The sequence below is a fragment of the Eretmochelys imbricata genome, chromosome 4 (assembly GCF_965152235.1).
Source record: "Eretmochelys imbricata isolate rEreImb1 chromosome 4, rEreImb1.hap1, whole genome shotgun sequence".
In the NCBI taxonomy this organism is placed as follows: Eukaryota; Metazoa; Chordata; order Testudines; family Cheloniidae; genus Eretmochelys; species Eretmochelys imbricata.
Genome location: NC_135575.1, coordinates 125,829,050 through 125,846,459, shown reverse-complemented (window position 1 = coordinate 125,846,459; position 17,410 = coordinate 125,829,050). Strand labels below are relative to the sequence as shown.

Below are 17,410 nucleotides of genomic sequence, written 5' to 3'. Positions count from 1 at the left end.
CTAAAACAAGACCCCTGCTATTTTTATTCTAAATTTCATGAAATTTGAGGCAAATAAGGAAGTTAAATTGCTAGAGGCCCTGAATAGTGAGATGCTGTAAATCACTGATTTCACTGTACTGTGTTCTTGGAATGAAGGAACATCCAGAGCATGCAGATGTTTCACTAGTTAATGATGTAGCTCTCCTACCTGTACTTGGTAAAACAAAACATGTACTATATCATTTCCAAATACCAGGGTTGAAGAGTACACAAAAAGGAAAGAATCATAAGCCTTTAAGGGAATTCCTGGTAGACCAGGACATTATGTACCTGTCTGGAGTTAAATCATGCTTTAAATATTGTAGATCCAGTTGAGAAAGGTAAGTACTACAAAAAGCAAATATTTTTCTCAGATATTCGCTCAGGTTTTTTTACTAACCACTGGGCTATTAGGAGAAAAAAGGGACACCATTGCCCTCTCCATTGTGTGAATGGCGTTTTCAAATTTATTTTGCAAAACAGTTAAAAATGCCTGAAATCAGAACAAAAAAATTCATTTGACCCAAAACGATCTGTGTGTGTGTGTGTGATGTAAATAATGGGTGGTGTGTGGGTGTGTTTGAGAAAACAAAAAAATAATTTTGGATCAATTTGAAACTAACAATTTTTTTTTCAGCCAGCGAAAATTGATTTGGCTGATTCTGGGCAGAAAATTGCCATCCTTTGGAGCTGGCTGGCACAGTGAGTAAATGTACTAGTTTTCTTTTCCAACACTGCTACTTGCTGTATAAATCCTGGCTTAGGTTGCAAGTGAAAATTCATTCATTGATCTCATTTTAGTTCTCAGTGAACATGTGTCAACATCACAAACCATTGGGTCCCATGAGAGTTTAATTCTGAGAGAACACCCTCCCATCACTTCCTGACCACTGAAAATCACTAAAGTCAGCAGGCTTTCATAAACATATTCTTCCTCAAGTAAAGCATTTACTTCTGAGAACATGCCAAATAGGTGCAGTTTAGATGAACAGCTAAAACTGACTCATGGTATTTTAGCAGCAGTGCTATCTGCCTCCCCTCACCACAATCAATGCCTCTTTAGTGCTTATCAAACACTGAACTGTGCATAGTGACAGGTTTCAGAGTGGTAGCCGTGTTAGTCTGTATCAGCAAAAACGACGAGGAGTCCTTGTAAAGTGCCACAAGGACTCCTCGTTGAACTATGCATAGTATTTTAGCAGGAGCCCTACATACGCACACTTTATGGGGACCACAGTCACCACACCTGTGGTGTTGGTGATAATTATAAAGGGACTTAATTTAACGGTTCTGGTGCCAAGAAGAATGTTGACAAATTGGAGAGGGTTCAGAGAAGAGCTGTGAGAATGCTAAAAGAATTAGAAAACATGTCTTATTTTGATAGGCTCAAGGAGCTCAATCTGTTTATCTTAACAAAGAGAAGGGCCTTGTGTTAGAAGGTCACAGTGGTCCCTTCTGGCCTTACAGTCTAAGAACTGGGACTCGGGATTTGGCATTTTTGTAAAAAATTCATGACATTATAGTAAACCTGCCATGCAGCAATTATTTCCACTCTTTTCTTTTCTCTTATTTCCCCACAGTTTAGTGGGGTGGTCTTTCTGGTCAGTTCTCTTTTGTAGTTTTGCCATCTCATTTTGTACTATGCACTATTGTTTGAAGAGCATGAATCACATTGAACCACACACAACCAGTGGGCGATAGAGAAAATCCCTTTAGTTTATAGACAATGGTGCTATGTCTCCCCCACAATCCCCCCATTCAAAATGTTGTGAGAGTCCATTACTCTCATAAACGAAGGGCTAAGAGCACTGACTAAGACCAGGCAGACGTTCTGGAAGCTTTACCCACATAGCTCTGCTACCATGTCACAATCGTGACCTTCAAAATCTGCACTTCAATAGTCTGGGATGCAAACACCTACAAATTCCACAGCGCAGCGGTTCCCACACATAAACATATTTACAGTTTTTAATATTTTTTTATTCAGGCACTAAGGAAAAAAAGAAACCCCAAATCCTCCCACCCCCACTCAGCTTCCCCACTCCTCCTTGCTTTTGCTCTGCCAGCCCTGTTTCTTCCTGCAGCTGGTCCTTCTCTCCCTGTGGCTGGGTTACAATCACTCCCAGGCAGCTGGCTGTCCGCTGGCTGGCTCCAGCAACTTCCTTCATGTTTTCAGTCCAGATCCTGCTCCCCACACCGCTGCCTGCTGCCCAGGGGGAGTGGGAAGCACTTCCAGGGCATGTGATGGGTGGGGACAGTTTGCTGACAGTCTGCTCACTGGCTCCAGCCACTTCTTCCATATTCCTCTTGCTACCCCACTCCAGCTGCCCAGGGGAAGTTCTGTTCTGTTCGTTCACTCTGAAGCATGGGATCCTGGGCTAGATGACCCATTGTTCTGACCTGTATGGCCATTCTTATGAAAGCGAGGGGAGGGGAGGGGAGAAGAGCACCTCTAGGAAATGTGCGACCTACCTAGACCCTTCCTGCGACCCAGTGGTGGGTTGGGATCCACCATTTAGTTGACACTAAATTGGGAGGAGAGGTAGATACGCTGGAGGGTAGGGATAGGATACAGAGGGACCTAGACAAATTAGAGGGTTGGGCCAAAAGAAATCTGACTAGGTTCAACAAGGACAAGGGCAGAGTCCTGCACTTAGGACGGAAGAATCCCATGCACCGCTACAGACTAAGGACTGAATGGCTAGGTAGCAGTTCTGCAGAAAAGGACCTAGGGGTTACAGTGGATGACAAGCTGGATATGAGTCAACAGTGTGCCCTTGTTGCCAAGAAGGCCAATGGCATTTTGGGCTGTATAAGTAGGGGCATTGCCAGCAGATCGAGGGACATGATCGTTCCCCTCTATTCGACATTGGTGAGGCCTCATCTGGGGTACTGTGTCCAGTTTTGGGTCCCACACTACAAGCAGGATGTGAAAAAATTGGAAAATGTCCAGCGGAGGGCAACAAAAATGATTAGGGGACTGGAACATATGACTTATGAGGAGAGGCTGATGGAACTGGGATTGTTTAGTCTGTGGAAGAGAAGAATGAGGGGGGATTTGATAGCTGCTTTCAACTACCTGAAAGGGGGTTCCAAAGAGGATGGATCTATACTGTTCTCAGTGGTAGCAGATGACAGAACGAGGAGTAATCGTCTCAAGTTGCAGTCGGGGAGGTTTAGGTTGGATATTAGGAAAAAATTTTCACTAGGAGGGTGGTGAAGCACTGGAATGCGTTACCTAGGGAGGTGGTGGAATCTCCTTCCTTTGAGGTTTTTAAGATCAGGCTTGACAAAGCCCAGGCTGGGATAATTTAACTGGGGATTGGTCCTGCTTTGAGTAGGGGGTTGGACTAGATGACCTCTTGAGGTCCCTTCCAACCCTAATATTCTATGATTAGGGAAATACTGTCATAGGGCTCTGTTCAACCTGTGGAATTGTTTTGAAACCACAATCAACAGACTAAAATATAAGATGGGATAGGCTTGGAAGCCTGTGAAGTCTAGCCCAGCTATCTAACTAGTAGCAGTATCCCCTAATAACCATTCAGAAATTCTGATAGTACAGTTCTACCACCACTTCCCAGAATCCCTACCCAAGCTGATTCAGTTCTTTTTGGAATTGCTGAAATACCTTATCTTGTGTGCTTTATGTGTCCATGCTGATGTATCTCGTGTGTTAGCTAGGGATCTCATGACCTCTGTGACAACTAATGCACAATCTCAGGTGGTTTCCTACTCCACTCATACAGATGCATATACTCTAGATTTTATATGTATGTGATGGGAATGGACACAAATTCATAAATACAGAATTTCCTAATAAGACCCTTTCTATTTCCCCTTTATATCTAACTTTATTATAGAGAGGTGGCAGAATGTCCATGCCACCATGTTGCAACCAACTTCCATTTTACAGCCTTATTTTAGCCTCCTTATAACTTTAATTTTGAAAATAGATTTGATTTGAAAATTGTTACATTTACTCTGAAGGCAATTTAATTTGAAGAAAATTCATCTGTCTATGCTTATTTATGAGTTACAGGTCACTACAAACTTTCCATGATCTGAAATTTTGACTTTTTTTGTCCAACTTTTCATTTTCATCAAGTACAAAAAATCTTATGAAAACATAACCTTATCTCTTATTCAAAATATGTTTTGAGATTACTTTAAAATATTGAGACAAAAATCAAATATTCACAATGATCTACATAAAACAGGCTGTCTATAATTCCCCAGGTTCTCTTTGTTTTCCTTTTAAAATATAGGTACTATGTTTGCCCTTCTCTAGTCCTCTGGGACCAGACCCATCCTTCAGGAGTTCTCAAAGATCATTCTAATGGTTCCAAGATTATTTCAGCTAGTTCCTTAGGATGAATTTAATCAGGACCTGCCAACTTGAATCCATCTAAATTATCTAAATATTCTATAACCTGTTCTTTCCCTATTTTGGCTTGTGTTCCTTCCCCCTTGTTCTTAATATTAATTGTGTTGAGAATATGGTCACCATTAACCTTTTTTGTGAAGACTGGAGCAAAATTGGCATTATGCAGCCTTCTTCATGTCATCAGTTATTAGCTCTCCTTCCCCACTAAACAGAGAACCTACATTTTATTTTTCTCATGCTCCTAATGTATTTAATTAACCTCTTCTTATTGCCTCATGTCCCTTAATCAGTATAACTAATTTTATGCCTTAGCCTTTTAGATTTTGTTCCTACTTGCTTGTGCTTATTCTCTTTATCTCCTCCTCAACAATTCATTTATTTTCCATTTTTTTATGGGGTTCCTTTTTGATTTTCAGGTCAGTAAAGAGCTCACGATGGGGCCATATTGGACTCTTCTTATCCTTCCTATCTTTCCTTCACATTGGAACAGTTTGCAGTTGCGTGTTTAATATTGTCTCCTTGAGAAACTGCCAGCTCTCCTCAATTCCTTTATCCCCTTAGATTTTCTTCCCATTGGACTTTGCCTTCCAGTTCTTTGAGTTTGTTAAAGTCTGCCTTTTTTGAAGTCTATTGTCCTTATTCGGCTGCTTTCACTCCTTCCTTTCCTTGAAATCTATCACTTCATGATTGCTTTCTACCTTCAGATTCACAATCAATTCTTCCTTATTGGTCAGAATCAAGTCTAAAATGGCTGTCTCCTTGGGCACTTCCTCCTCTTTCTGCCGCAAAAAGTTGTCCCTGTACACTCCAAGAACTTACAGGAAATTTTGTGTTTTGCTGTATTACTGTTCCCACAGATGCCTGGGTAGTTAAAGTCCCCCATTACCACCAGGTCTTGTGTTTTGGATGTTTCTGTTTGTTCTAGAAATGCCTCGTCCACCTCCTCTTCCTGATTTGGTGGTCTGTGGTAGACCCCTAACATGTCATCCCATTTTATCTTACTCGGAGACTTTAAGCTGGTTCCCCTCTCATCTCCTTCTAGATCTTAGAACAAGACTATATATTCTTCTTGTATAATGCAACACCTCCCTTGTTTTCCTTGCCTGTCCTTCCTGAACAAGCTATACCTCTTTATGTACATGAATTTTGTAAGTGATGTGAAAGTCTTTACATGTAGGCATTGTAAGAGGTGTGATTTGTCGCTTAGCAACCTTAACTGGTTTTTGCAATAATTTTCTTGGTTTCAGAATACTTTCTGTTTCTACTGCTGCTCTTATTTTTTTTTTTTTTTTTTTTTTTTTTTTTAGTGACATGTTACGGAATGGAGAAAACAAGGCTCAAAGAGATCAAGTGGCTTACCCTAATGTCATCCTGCACATCAGTGTCACACTTAAGAATACAGCCTAGACAAATGTTAATCCTCAGTCCTGCAGTCCTTAATCAGAACATCCATTGTCTTCCACTGGAGCTTTCTCTGAGTAAAAACTGGCTCCATGCCTATTTCATTTTTCTGAGTGGTTAAATTCCCATCAACAGGCCACAGTATTGCATCCAGTATTTTCCTTTGTTTTCATTGTGTGTTTAAAGGGCTTTTGTATTGTTTACATTCACTTTCTAAATTATCCTTCATGGTCATGGTTTCAGATCAGTAATTTAGGACCTTTGTTTTGCTTTATGATCCTCTTTATCTATTTTACACTTCGGACCTCTTATTTAGTTATCTTGGTTATCTTAGAAATAGTTTATCTTAGAAATCCAAAGTTACAAGCATGCACAGAAGTATACAGCTTTAGATCTCCTAAATCAGCCCTGTCTGGCTGTTAATCAGCTAGCTTGCTTTACAAGGATTCTGTTTTATTTTATTTTTCTTACTTTACAAGTTGACAAGGGTTTTCACCTTGCCTCCATTGGGATTTGAACCACTGACATAGCTTCACAAGTTGCAGACTTCTAGTGACTTGCATTGATGCAACTTACTCTGGCTTCAGCTTGGAGTACATTGTCTCAGTGTGCCTACATAAGGGATTTGTTCTGGTGCAGCTTCATGTCTCAGTGTAGAAGGCCTTACTTTTAGCAAAGTTTAGCCTTAATACAGGAGCAATCTCCCAGAGGAAAAGTCTTATGACCTATGATATATGTCCCAAGGAATAGCACTAACTCTCTTTGACAAAGCTTCAGTCTCTATTCTTTTGGGAATCAACATGCCCATTAATTAGGGACGGTACAAACTCCTGCAGAATGACCTGCAACCAGTGAAACACTAAGAACTCTAATGATAATGGGGAGAGGAAAATATACATTCTGAAGTATAGCCTTTCACGTTAAATGACACTTCATAGCTCTTCCCTGTTAAGATTAGAATCTTAATTTCATTCAACTGCTGAGTTAGCAATCTCTTGTTCTTTGAATCGCTTAATTGTTGAATTTTTATTTTTTATGAAGATGCATGTATGGAATTACACGGTTGTAAGAAATATAGAAGTTTGATGTACAGTAATATACTTTGAGTCAAGGCATGTATCTAGGAATCAAGTATTTGAATGATGCAGGGTATATTATAGAATTGATAGCTGCCCTATAGCAAGGGTTGCTTCAAACGCCTATTTTCAAAGACTTATGTCTATTTAAAAGAGAGAGCTCTGGGCAGACTAGTCACACAAGAATATTTTGTAATTTTTAAAGTATGCGAAAAAAAAAAAAACACTTCTGGATAGAGCTCTAGATCGTGGGTCTTCAGCTTCTCTGAAAATCACATCTTAGATGCCTCAAGATGGGCACGCAAAACTAGTGGCCATTTTGAAAATGTGGGTGCATATGACTTATCCAGGGCCATGCCAGAAGCCAGTAGTAGAACTTGGGTATAGAAGCCAGATTTGCCAATTTCCAGTCTTGTGCTAATCGTGCTACCTCAAATGGAGAGGTGCCCAGCAAAACAGCCGAGGAAACTAAATAGACACACTCCAAAATCTTTAGAAGTACCTGCCAGAACATTCCACTCAATTATACCAAGTTCAGCAGGCTGACAAGTGCAGTTTCTTCTTCGAGTGCTGTCCCTGTGGGTGCTCCACTCTAGGTGTTGGTGCGTCCCGGCACCATTGATGGGAGATTTTCGGCAGCAGTGCCTGGTCGGGACACAGGTGCTCAGTTCGTATCTCCCGTCTTGTTGGAATCTTCCTGAGCGCCTGCGTCCCGCACCCCCCTCAGTTCCTTCTCTACCGTCCCTGGCTGCAGACGGGACTCGGGGCAGTGCTACTTCTCTTCCCTGGTCTCTGTAGGAAAAAAGTAGCAAAGAATATAGAAATAGTTATTAGTTGCATCCCAGTTGTTTCCCTTCCTTTAGTGTGATTACATAGTTAGTTAGTTAGTTAGTTAAAAAAAACAAACAAACAAAAAAAAAAACCTTTTCGCTTCAGGCTTATCTCCCGCTGAGACACTCTCCCCTGCCATTTCAAGTTCGCAATGCCAAGCTGCAACATTCAATCCAAGGTTTAAGAATCTGAAGTGCAGTCCGAAATCTGAGGGGGACAAGGTGTGGAGCATGCTTTTAGAAGTCTTAAAAGAACAACACTCTGATGTGGAAACAACAGAACCCAAACCACCAAAAAAGAAAATCAACCTTCTGCTGGTGGCATTTGACTCAGATGATGAAAATGAACATGTCGGTTGGCACTCCTTTGGATTGTTATCAAGCAGAACACATCATCAGTATGGATGCACGTCCTCTGGAATGGTGGTTGAAGCATGGAGGGACACATGAATCTTTAGTGCATCTGGCATGTAAATATCTTCTGACGCCAGCTAAAACAGTGCCATGCAAAGGCCTGTTCTCACTTTCAGGTGACAGTGTAAACAAGAAGTGGGTAGCATTATTTCCTGCAAATTATAACCAACCTTGTTTGTCTGAGGGATTGACTGACCAGGAAGTAGGACTGAGTGGACTTGTAGGCTCTAAAGTTTTACATTGTTTTACTTTCGAATAGAGGTTTTTTCGTACATAATTCTACATTTGTAAATTCAACTTTCATGATAGAGATATTGGACTACAGTACTTGTATGAGGTGAATTGAAAATACAACTTTTTTGTTTTTTACAGTGCAAATATTTGTAATCAAAAATAAATAAAAGTGAGCACTGTACACTTTGTATTCTGTGTTGTAATTGAAATTAATATATTTGAAAATGTAGTAAACATCCACAAATATTTCAAATAAATGGTATTCTATTGTTTTACAGCGCGATTAATCGCGCAATTAATTTTTTTAATCATGCGATTAATCATGATTCATTTTTTTTTAATCGATTGACAGTCCTAGCAAATATCAAAAAATATCTGGTAATGAGAACCCAGCTGGAAAGTGAGGCATTTGCTGAGCTGGGTAGCAGAAGAGGTTCTGAAAGGGATTCTCTATCATTACTGTGATCAAGTCATATGATATTTACCATGTCACATTTTTCAAAGCACTCTGCCAACTTTATTTATCTCTGTGAGGCAGGAAACTATTTTGACAAATGGTAGAAACTGAAGTACAGAGAGAAAGTGATTTGTTCATAGCCATGCAGTGTATGTATGTCAGAGGTAACCTAGGATTACAATTAATGAGTAGCCCAGCCCTAATGTAAGTCCACAAGGTCGTATTAACTTCTCAGTTTAGCTAATTATGACAAAAACCATTACATAATTGCACTAAATGGCCTAGTGGTAGGTAGAGGGGTAAGAGAAGTCACTTACTGATGTTAACGTGGTAAATAGAAAAGTGCAGACACACCCGCATGCTTCTGCCAGTGCAAGTAGTCTCAACACTTAACATATGAAAAGGAGTACTTGTGGCACCTTAGAGACTAACCAATTTATTTGAGCATAAGCTTTCATGAGTTACAGCTCACTTCATCGGATGCATACTGTGGAAACTGCAGAAGACATTATATACACAGAGACCATGAAACAATACCTCCTCCCAAAGTGACCACTCTCCCTACAATGTGCATGATAATCAAGGTGGGCCATTTCCTCACAAATCCAGGTTTTCTCACCCCCCCCCTCCCCAAACTCACTCTCCTGCTGGCAATAGCTCATCCAAATTGACCACTCTCCTTACAATGTGTATGATAATCAAGGTGGGCCATTTCCAGCATAAATCCAAGTTTAACCAGAACGTTCTGGTTAAACTTGGATTTATGCTCGAAATGGCCCACCTTGATTATCATACACATTGTAAGGAGAGTGATCACTTTAAATAAGCTATTACCAGCAGGAGAGTGGGGTGGGAGGAGGTATTGTTTCATGGTCTCTGTGTATATAATGCCTTCTGCAGTTTCCAAGGTATGCATCCGATGAAGTGAGCTGTAGCTCACGAAAGCTTATGCTCAAATAAATTGGTTAGTCTCTAAGGTGCCACAAGTACTCCTTTTCTTTTTGCGAAGACAGACTAACACGGCTGTTACTCTGAAACTTAACATATGAGTCCATGGAGTTGGAGGCTGTGGAGTGCAGAAGAGCATACGCACCTACTTTAAAAGCCAAGCCGAAGCCCAAACCACCTGCTTGGTAGACAGTCGTATAACAACTTAGAATCCCAAACAGGAAATCCTCAAAAAATCCAGAAAAAGCGAAAAAGGAGCTTAACCCCCTCCCCCCGCTTATTTACAAACATCATGGTCCCTTTGTCCAGATGCTGTGAGAACCACATGCATTGCTCTACAGCTATGCTTCTTCCCCAGCAAGGAAGCCATGTTTTTTGCTTCTCTTTACTGGATGTTATTAGCTACCTGCACCGCTAGCTATTTTTACCCCTAAAGCCCCTTCTCCCCCTCCCCCCCCCCCGACCTTTTCTGCAAGCTTCCCACATCCACGGCTTCAAAATCAAAATCCCACAGTGACCCAGCAATAAGGAGTCCCCAGATTTAAAATCTGAAGGCTGCAACCTCTAATGTAGCTGTTTACCGCAGCTGAAATTGAAAGAGTCCTCAGCACAGCCAAGGGCACAAATGCAGCAACAGAAATGAATGCAAAGGCTGGGATAACTACCACACCTCACCTTCCTAAATTGCAAAAGCCACTTTTACGGTTTAAATATTTCCCAGTCAGTTACCACATAAAACTCAATTGCCACATACATTAATGCACATGAGAAAGTACAGCCCAGGCAGGAGAAGAGTTTTTACACTGTTTTGCAACACTGCAGCTTCAAACTTCCTCAGCTGTGCTAAGAGGAAGTGGTTTTACAGTTTTGTTGCCATTTCAGGGAGGATGAAGCTCCAGTAAACTTTCCCTGAGAGAGTCATCTGGGTACCATGAAGAAAAAATGACCATTTTGTTCATTATTTGTAAAGGAGATCCAGTTGCCCTAGAAAACTGAGGCCTAGAACAAGGGTTAGGATAAATGGTGGAGTTAATAGTGAAAGTGATAGTGAGGGAAGGCCAGTGAAATGCCACTTTACATGAGGAGTTGTGTATTGCAGACACTGTTACAGGTTACTGGTTAGTCTCAGAGTTGTAACATTTGACATTCTGTGGGAGTTGCCTCTATTGCCATTTAATAGATGTGTAGGTACCAAACAGAATGAAGTCTAAAAGTCAATCACAGAATAAGTCACGGTCCTTTCTTGGTGTGATGATGTATATGTGCAAATCAACTTTTTCCACTGAAAGTTGTAGCTCACCCAAAAGCTGTCACCGTATGGCTGGTTAGGGGATTCCATGTTCAATTTTAGATGGGTGTATCTCGTGGGAGGGGGAAGCCTGCCTTCCCTCATGCCTTCCCTCACTAGCCTTTTTTAGTCTAAGTTACAGACTTTAGCTTAATAAATGACTTGATGCAAATAATACTAGTTTTTAAATCCTTCCCTTGACCTTCAGTCAGTCCTGACTCCACCTCTCTTCCTTCAAATGCCTTTCAAAGAAATTCCGCTTATTCTCCATTGAGACCTAGTCTGCGCTCGAGAATTGTACCATTGCAACTTGCACAAGTGTAATGTGCAGATACACAGCACTATTGCATAGGTACCCTATTTCAGGTACACACAGTATAATGGATCGACATACAACATTTCCTGTCAGCATTGTGGGTCCTGTCGTGTTGCATCTCTCCCAGAATGCTCCACACATCTCTGTGGATAATGTGTAACATCTATGGTACATGAGGAACATTTGTGCCTGTTCAGCTGCCTGCTTTGAATATCCCTGTCTTGCACGAGGGTCCGTAGCCCATCAAAAGGGCAGACTTTTCCTTGTGACACCTTCACGCTTGCAGAATCATAGTGGAGGGCTGCTAAGCCATCGCTAGTGTTTTGGAGTGTATTTTGATGCTGCCACCTGAAGGATGGGGGAAGTAAGAGGGTAAAGAACTTAAAATTAAACAATTGTTGAATAAATGAATGAAAATAATAAAACTAGTTTTTAACTGGGTTTCTCTGTTCTTATTTTGTTGGGGTTTTTTTTGTCTTTTCTTTTCTCTTTAGCTAAACTAACAACTTCTTTTTTCTCTAGTGGTTCTTTTTAGGATCCAAGGCTGGAAGTGGTCAGCGGAGGATATCTGCCCAGGGGTGTCTATGCAGCCCAATGAGTGTCACCTACCCTCCCCCTCACACACTTGTTGTACTAGGGCCCCTCTGGGATGGACTATCTCTCCAGTGGCCCACAAGGTAATAGGTGAATTTACTTGGGCACATGTCCTTAAAGTAATGGTCCAGGCCAGTTTTCTCTTTGCAGCTCTCAGGAGGGTAGAAAATACTGCTGAGTCTGTACCTCCATTTCTGGGGCAAGCCCTGATAAAGTAATTGTGTGTGTCAGTGCGTCCTTCTGCTAATTAAGCACTGGTTTTTGTCTTGTGTTTTGCAGTGAATCCCCAAGGAGCAACTAAAAACTCTTCCTATGTTTTTAAACCAGGCTAGTGCTCTGAGCTGTCAAAGTTGTTCCTGAAGGGTAGACCGGAACACTTTGGGACTGCCCCCCCCCCCCAAATAAATGTACTGGTGCAGCTGCCATGCCTGCATTTTCTGCCCACACAGGCACTGTGTGGGGTACAATAGCCACTGGGTTTTCTCCGAACAAGTGCACACACAATGTGTTGTGAACACCTGTGCACTGTTAAGACATTATGTGTGGTTTTAAAGCTGTAATGCGGGGAGTTGCCAACATTTTGAATTGTAGACAAGCCTTTGGAGATAAAAGTGCCTCAGAACTGGTGGTGCAAGGGAATAGTGAGGTAATAGTCTGTATAACTCTATTACACCACCCTTCGTGCACTGCACCGCACCTTAACTTTTTGCTGAAATATAGGCTAGAGTTCTGTCTTTTCGGAAAGCATTAGCCAGTTAAACCTCAGGGCTTTTGTATGTAATACCCTGACCAAATACAGGTTAATAGTTCCCAGTCAACTTCCAAGGGAGAGTAAAACAAACACATAATGCTTACATAAAACTTTATAACTAGTATAAAATGTGATAAATATTTGTAATACTATGAACAACTTTTAAACAAAAGCTATTAGTCTGAAATCTATTAGTGCTCCTTATACAGACTTCATCCCTTTGCTGCTGTTACATATATTCAACTATAAGTTCCAACATAACATCTACACTCCTATACTTTTGCACACACAAAAACCCACTGCTCTCTGATGTTCTTTCAGAGATGATTTCTTGGTTTTTATAGAATGGCCATGCTATGTAGTGTGTGTCGCCTGGATTCTTCAGAGTTTGAGAAATGACAGCATCTCACTCCTTTCAAAATACTGCCAAACTTAGTCCTGCATCTAGCTGCTGAGTTAATTCCTGTGTTTACAATCTTCTTCCCCCTTCACCTCCCACAGGCTAAATGGTAACTGGGTGTGACCCACCAGGAAGATTGCCCACAGTGAAAACTTACTACACGGTTTCAGAAGCAGCTACTAGAAACTGTTTCAGAGTAACAGCCGTGTTAGTCTGTATTCGCAAAAAGAAAAGGAGGACTTGTGGCACCTTAGAGACTAACCAATTTATTTGAGCATTAGCTTTCGTGAGCTACAGCTCACTTCATCAGATGCATCTGATGAAGTGAGCTGTAGCTCACGAAAGCTCATGCTCAAATAAATTGGTTAGTCTCTAAGGTGCCACAAGTCCTCCTTTTCTTTCTACTAGAAACTGTTACACTCACACCCTATTTCTGGATGTTTCTGGGCCCTTTTAGCTGAATTGTCTTGCCCTGCCCTCCACACGTGTGCAGAGATGATATTCCAGCTACCATCCATGTCCCCTTCCCACTGCTGCTTTGCCTTTCTTTTGGGCCAAATGCTGCAGTATAAAGCATGTGGGTTACGTTGGCATCTGAGAATTGTCTGTGCCACTAGCTCTTTGTTCAAGGCTGAAATTGGTGCGCGCCTGTGTGTGTGTGTGTGTGTGATAAAAGCATACACTCTCGCGCACACAGACAACCACTACCTCCAGTAAGCAGGTACTGATTTTTGATCATGACTGATAAAAACCCAGTCATTTAATATATGGTCAATAATGAAGCAAGGGAAAATTAAATGTCTGCCTACCGGACATGGTTGGTTATGTAATTATATAGTGATACACTGCTATGTGCATATGGAGTGCGTATAGTGCACAAATACACATACACTCAGCCTTCACATGTCAAGCTGAGTGACTATTTTGTGTCCAGGCTCTGCCTATTGTTGTTGTTTATTCCATGAACTGGGAATAGCAGTGTATAAATGTATTGTGCTAGGTCATCCAGACTGACTTAAATGATGGCTCCTGAATTCACTTAAAATAAAGGAGTCGTTTGTTTAGCTGGAGGAATATCTAAACTGTAGGGGAAAGGCTGTACCCATATGGACTGGAACACATTAGCCAAAACACTGTGTGTAGAGTCCTACTCACAAAACATTCTTCTTTCCTCAAAGAGCTGTGATGGATTTTTTTATTATTATTATTATTATTGAATACAGAATTCAACACAATAGTGGGACTGTGTAATCAGGCTTGATGGGGGCTCTTCTCAAAGCTGACTCCTGCAAAGAAGTTTAATACCCTATGGTCATTTATATAGCTAAATTTTAAACAGCCCCCCTGCAAACTTATGTTGCCCTCAACACACATCCTCTGCTCTCCAAACCAACCACATGATCCTGTTCTCTTCACCCTCATTGCCCATCTCTTCTCCATGTGCAGTCATCTCTTCCTGCTTGTTCTCTTCTCAACTTAGACTTGATCCTGTAACTAACTGTGCAATATGCTCTGTTTCAAAATTAAGAACTGTTTACAGGACATTAGTCCATAATGGGAGCTATTCTTCTAGATTAGTATTTTTTGCTAATTGAATTCTCAAGTTAACGTTAAAGTGGCTATGCTGGTCATTCAAAGTAAACTTTTTCACAGCCTATTTTAATGTACTTTCAGCATCAGCAAGCTATTAACATGATTTCATAGATTCCTTGTGTATGGGCCTTGTACTTGGTTCCATTATGTAGAGTAACAGCCCTCACCCCCCGATCCCCTCCTATGACTAAGAATATCCCTAACCAGCTTAATACTGGAAATTGGGTAAGTTTCTTTTTAAATATAAGAATGGTTCATTAGAGTAGTTTACCACAGTGGGGAATCAGTCATGATTTCATATACTTACAGTAAAAGATATATTTTTAAAACTTACCTTCCCCACCACCACAGATCAATACTACTTTCAACTACATGTTAAAAAAGTATGGCAAATATAAAACAAGACCGTATGCTGTAGCCACAAAAATGCAAGGCATCAGACAAACTACAGACATCTGCTTCAGTGCTTCTATAGTATCTCTCACACACAGTGTTCATCACACTAAGATTGGTACGATGCACATTCAGTACATGTACTTCTCCCTCCTAATTACAGACTTGTTAGCATAATACCCAGGGGATTTATACTCCTGGAGAGCTGCTGTACACCCAGCATTAAGCAAAACTTCCCCAAACATACCTAATCTAGGTACATCCCTACTGATGTACCTGAGCAAGGGAAAAGATGTCCTATTTAAAGAGACAAGCATATCCATCCCACCACCCTCTTTCTTTTGTACGGATTCCATCCATGATTTAAAAATGTAGTAAATCATGTTGTTGTGTCTTAACCTGCCTTTTCCTAGTAAGAACAGGAAGTACAATTCAGATGATCTCTACTCAAAATCTCACGTGCACTTCAGTCATGTCTGTGATATTTATAATAATTTGTGTCATGATAAAGCCCAAAGTCCCCAGGGAAACTCACTGTGCTAGGCAATGTGCATACATAATGAAAAGATGGTTTCTGCCCCAAGAGTTTACTGTCTAAGTATATGACAGGCAACGGGTAGATACACCAAGTAGAAGGGGGAAAGCACAAAGTAGTGGTGAGACAGTTACAAACACCAGCTTGCCTAAAGTGATTTGAAAGCATCATGAAAGAGAGGATGGGATTTGAAATATAACAATGTAGTGGTGGCTACTTAATCTAATTAATACTCTGTATTTAGCTAGCCCATTTCATCCAAAGTTCTAAAAGCACAGGAAGGCCATGCAAATTGTCATAGTAACATGGTGCTAGGATTTAGTAGTACTTTGAATTCTCACATTAAATCATTGATCTTACAGTGAAGGATTTGTTACTTCCCCTTTCTGAAATGAGAACCCTTGCGGGTATGAGTGTAACAGTGTGGTAGGTTACTTGGAATTTCCCTTGCCTTTTTTTTTTAAAACAGATCTATAGAAACCACAGGAAGTGGAAGTTGTTTAACAAAAAAGTACCATAAAACATAGGTAACTGATGCCTCTTGAATCACAAGTCTTATTCTTGTAGCAAGTTTTATTCTTCTTAGACACATCTGTAAATTTTGTGTACCAAGAGAGTTTGTTTCCCAAATCCCAGTGGGGGGAGTTAAATATACATGTGAAAGGAGAACTAAAAAACTTTTTAAACTTAGTTCCAGAGTGAATGTTGCTAATAACTAAACAGTACCGGATTGTGTTTTTTAGGACCTCTCTCCTGCAAGGCAATCCACATACTTAAGGGTAGTGAGGACTAGCCGGGCACCACCATGATGCTTTGTGGTCTGACACCCTCCATGGTCAGTGAGGTTAGTGCAAGGGTCGGCAACATTTCAGAAGTGGTGTGCCAAGTCTTTATTTATTCACTTTAATTTAAGGTTTCGCATGCCAGTAATACATTTTAATGTTTTTTAGAAGGTCTCTCGCTATAAATCTATATATTATATAACTAAACTATTGTCGTATGTAAAGTAAACAAGGTTTTCAAAATGTTTAGGAAGCTTCATTTAAAATTAAATTAAAATGCTGCTCTTACGCTGCTGGCCCGCTCAGCCCGCTGCCAGCCTGGGGTTCCATTCACCTAGGCCGGCAGCAGGCTAAGCAGGGCCTGCGGCTGGGACCCCGGCTGACAAGGGGCCAGAAGCCCAGACCGGTCGCGGGCTGAGCGGGGCTGGCAGCCGGAACCCCAGATCGGCAGTGGGCTGAGCAGCTCAGCCCGCTGCCGCTCAGCCCGCTGTTGGTCTGGGGTTCCATCCGCCGGCTCCTGCCAGCCAGGGTCCCGGCTGCCAGCCCCGCTAAGCCAGCCGCCGGTCTGGGATCCCAGCCCTGCCTACATAGTGGGTAGCTACCTTCTCCCTGGTACTAGCCCCTTCTCTTCCTCTCTCTCTGCACTGAGCTGAGGGTGGGAGTGCACTGAGCACAGGGCTGGGGGTGAAGGAGCAGGCTGGGAGTTGGAGTGTAGGGTCTGGCCAGGAACTAGACTGAGGGAGGGAGCCCAGGGTTGGGGTTTGGGTGGGGAGTGCTTACCTGGGCAGCTCCCATTTGGTGCAAAGGGTGCAGGAACACCCATTTGGTGCTTAGGGTGGGGGTGGAAGTGTGGGGGGTGCAAGAGTCAGGACATGGGGTGTGAGGGGGCTGGGTATGTGTGGGGGGTGCAGGAGTCAGGGCAGACAGCTGGGGACATGTGAGGGGGTGCAGGAATCAGGGCATGAGGTGGGGAGGGGCTGGGTATGTCTGG

At 41.7% G+C, this 17,410-nt stretch overlaps 1 protein-coding gene across 2 annotated transcripts in view; it reads left to right on the top strand.

Annotated features, from left to right (window-relative positions):
- Positions 1–8,525, top strand: part of LOC144264289 (uncharacterized) — a 43,216-nt gene extending 34,691 nt beyond the window's left edge. For both annotated transcript variants that reach the window (XM_077815923.1, XM_077815922.1), the window contains 3 exons: positions 658–722; positions 5,715–5,885; positions 7,821–8,525. In XM_077815923.1, coding sequence (XP_077672049.1) covers positions 658–722; positions 5,715–5,885; positions 7,821–8,164 — 580 coding nt within the window. In that variant the 3' untranslated portion in view covers positions 8,165–8,525. The remainder of the gene's footprint in view (positions 1–657; positions 723–5,714; positions 5,886–7,820) is intronic.
- Positions 8,526–17,410: the final 8,885 nt, after the last annotated feature.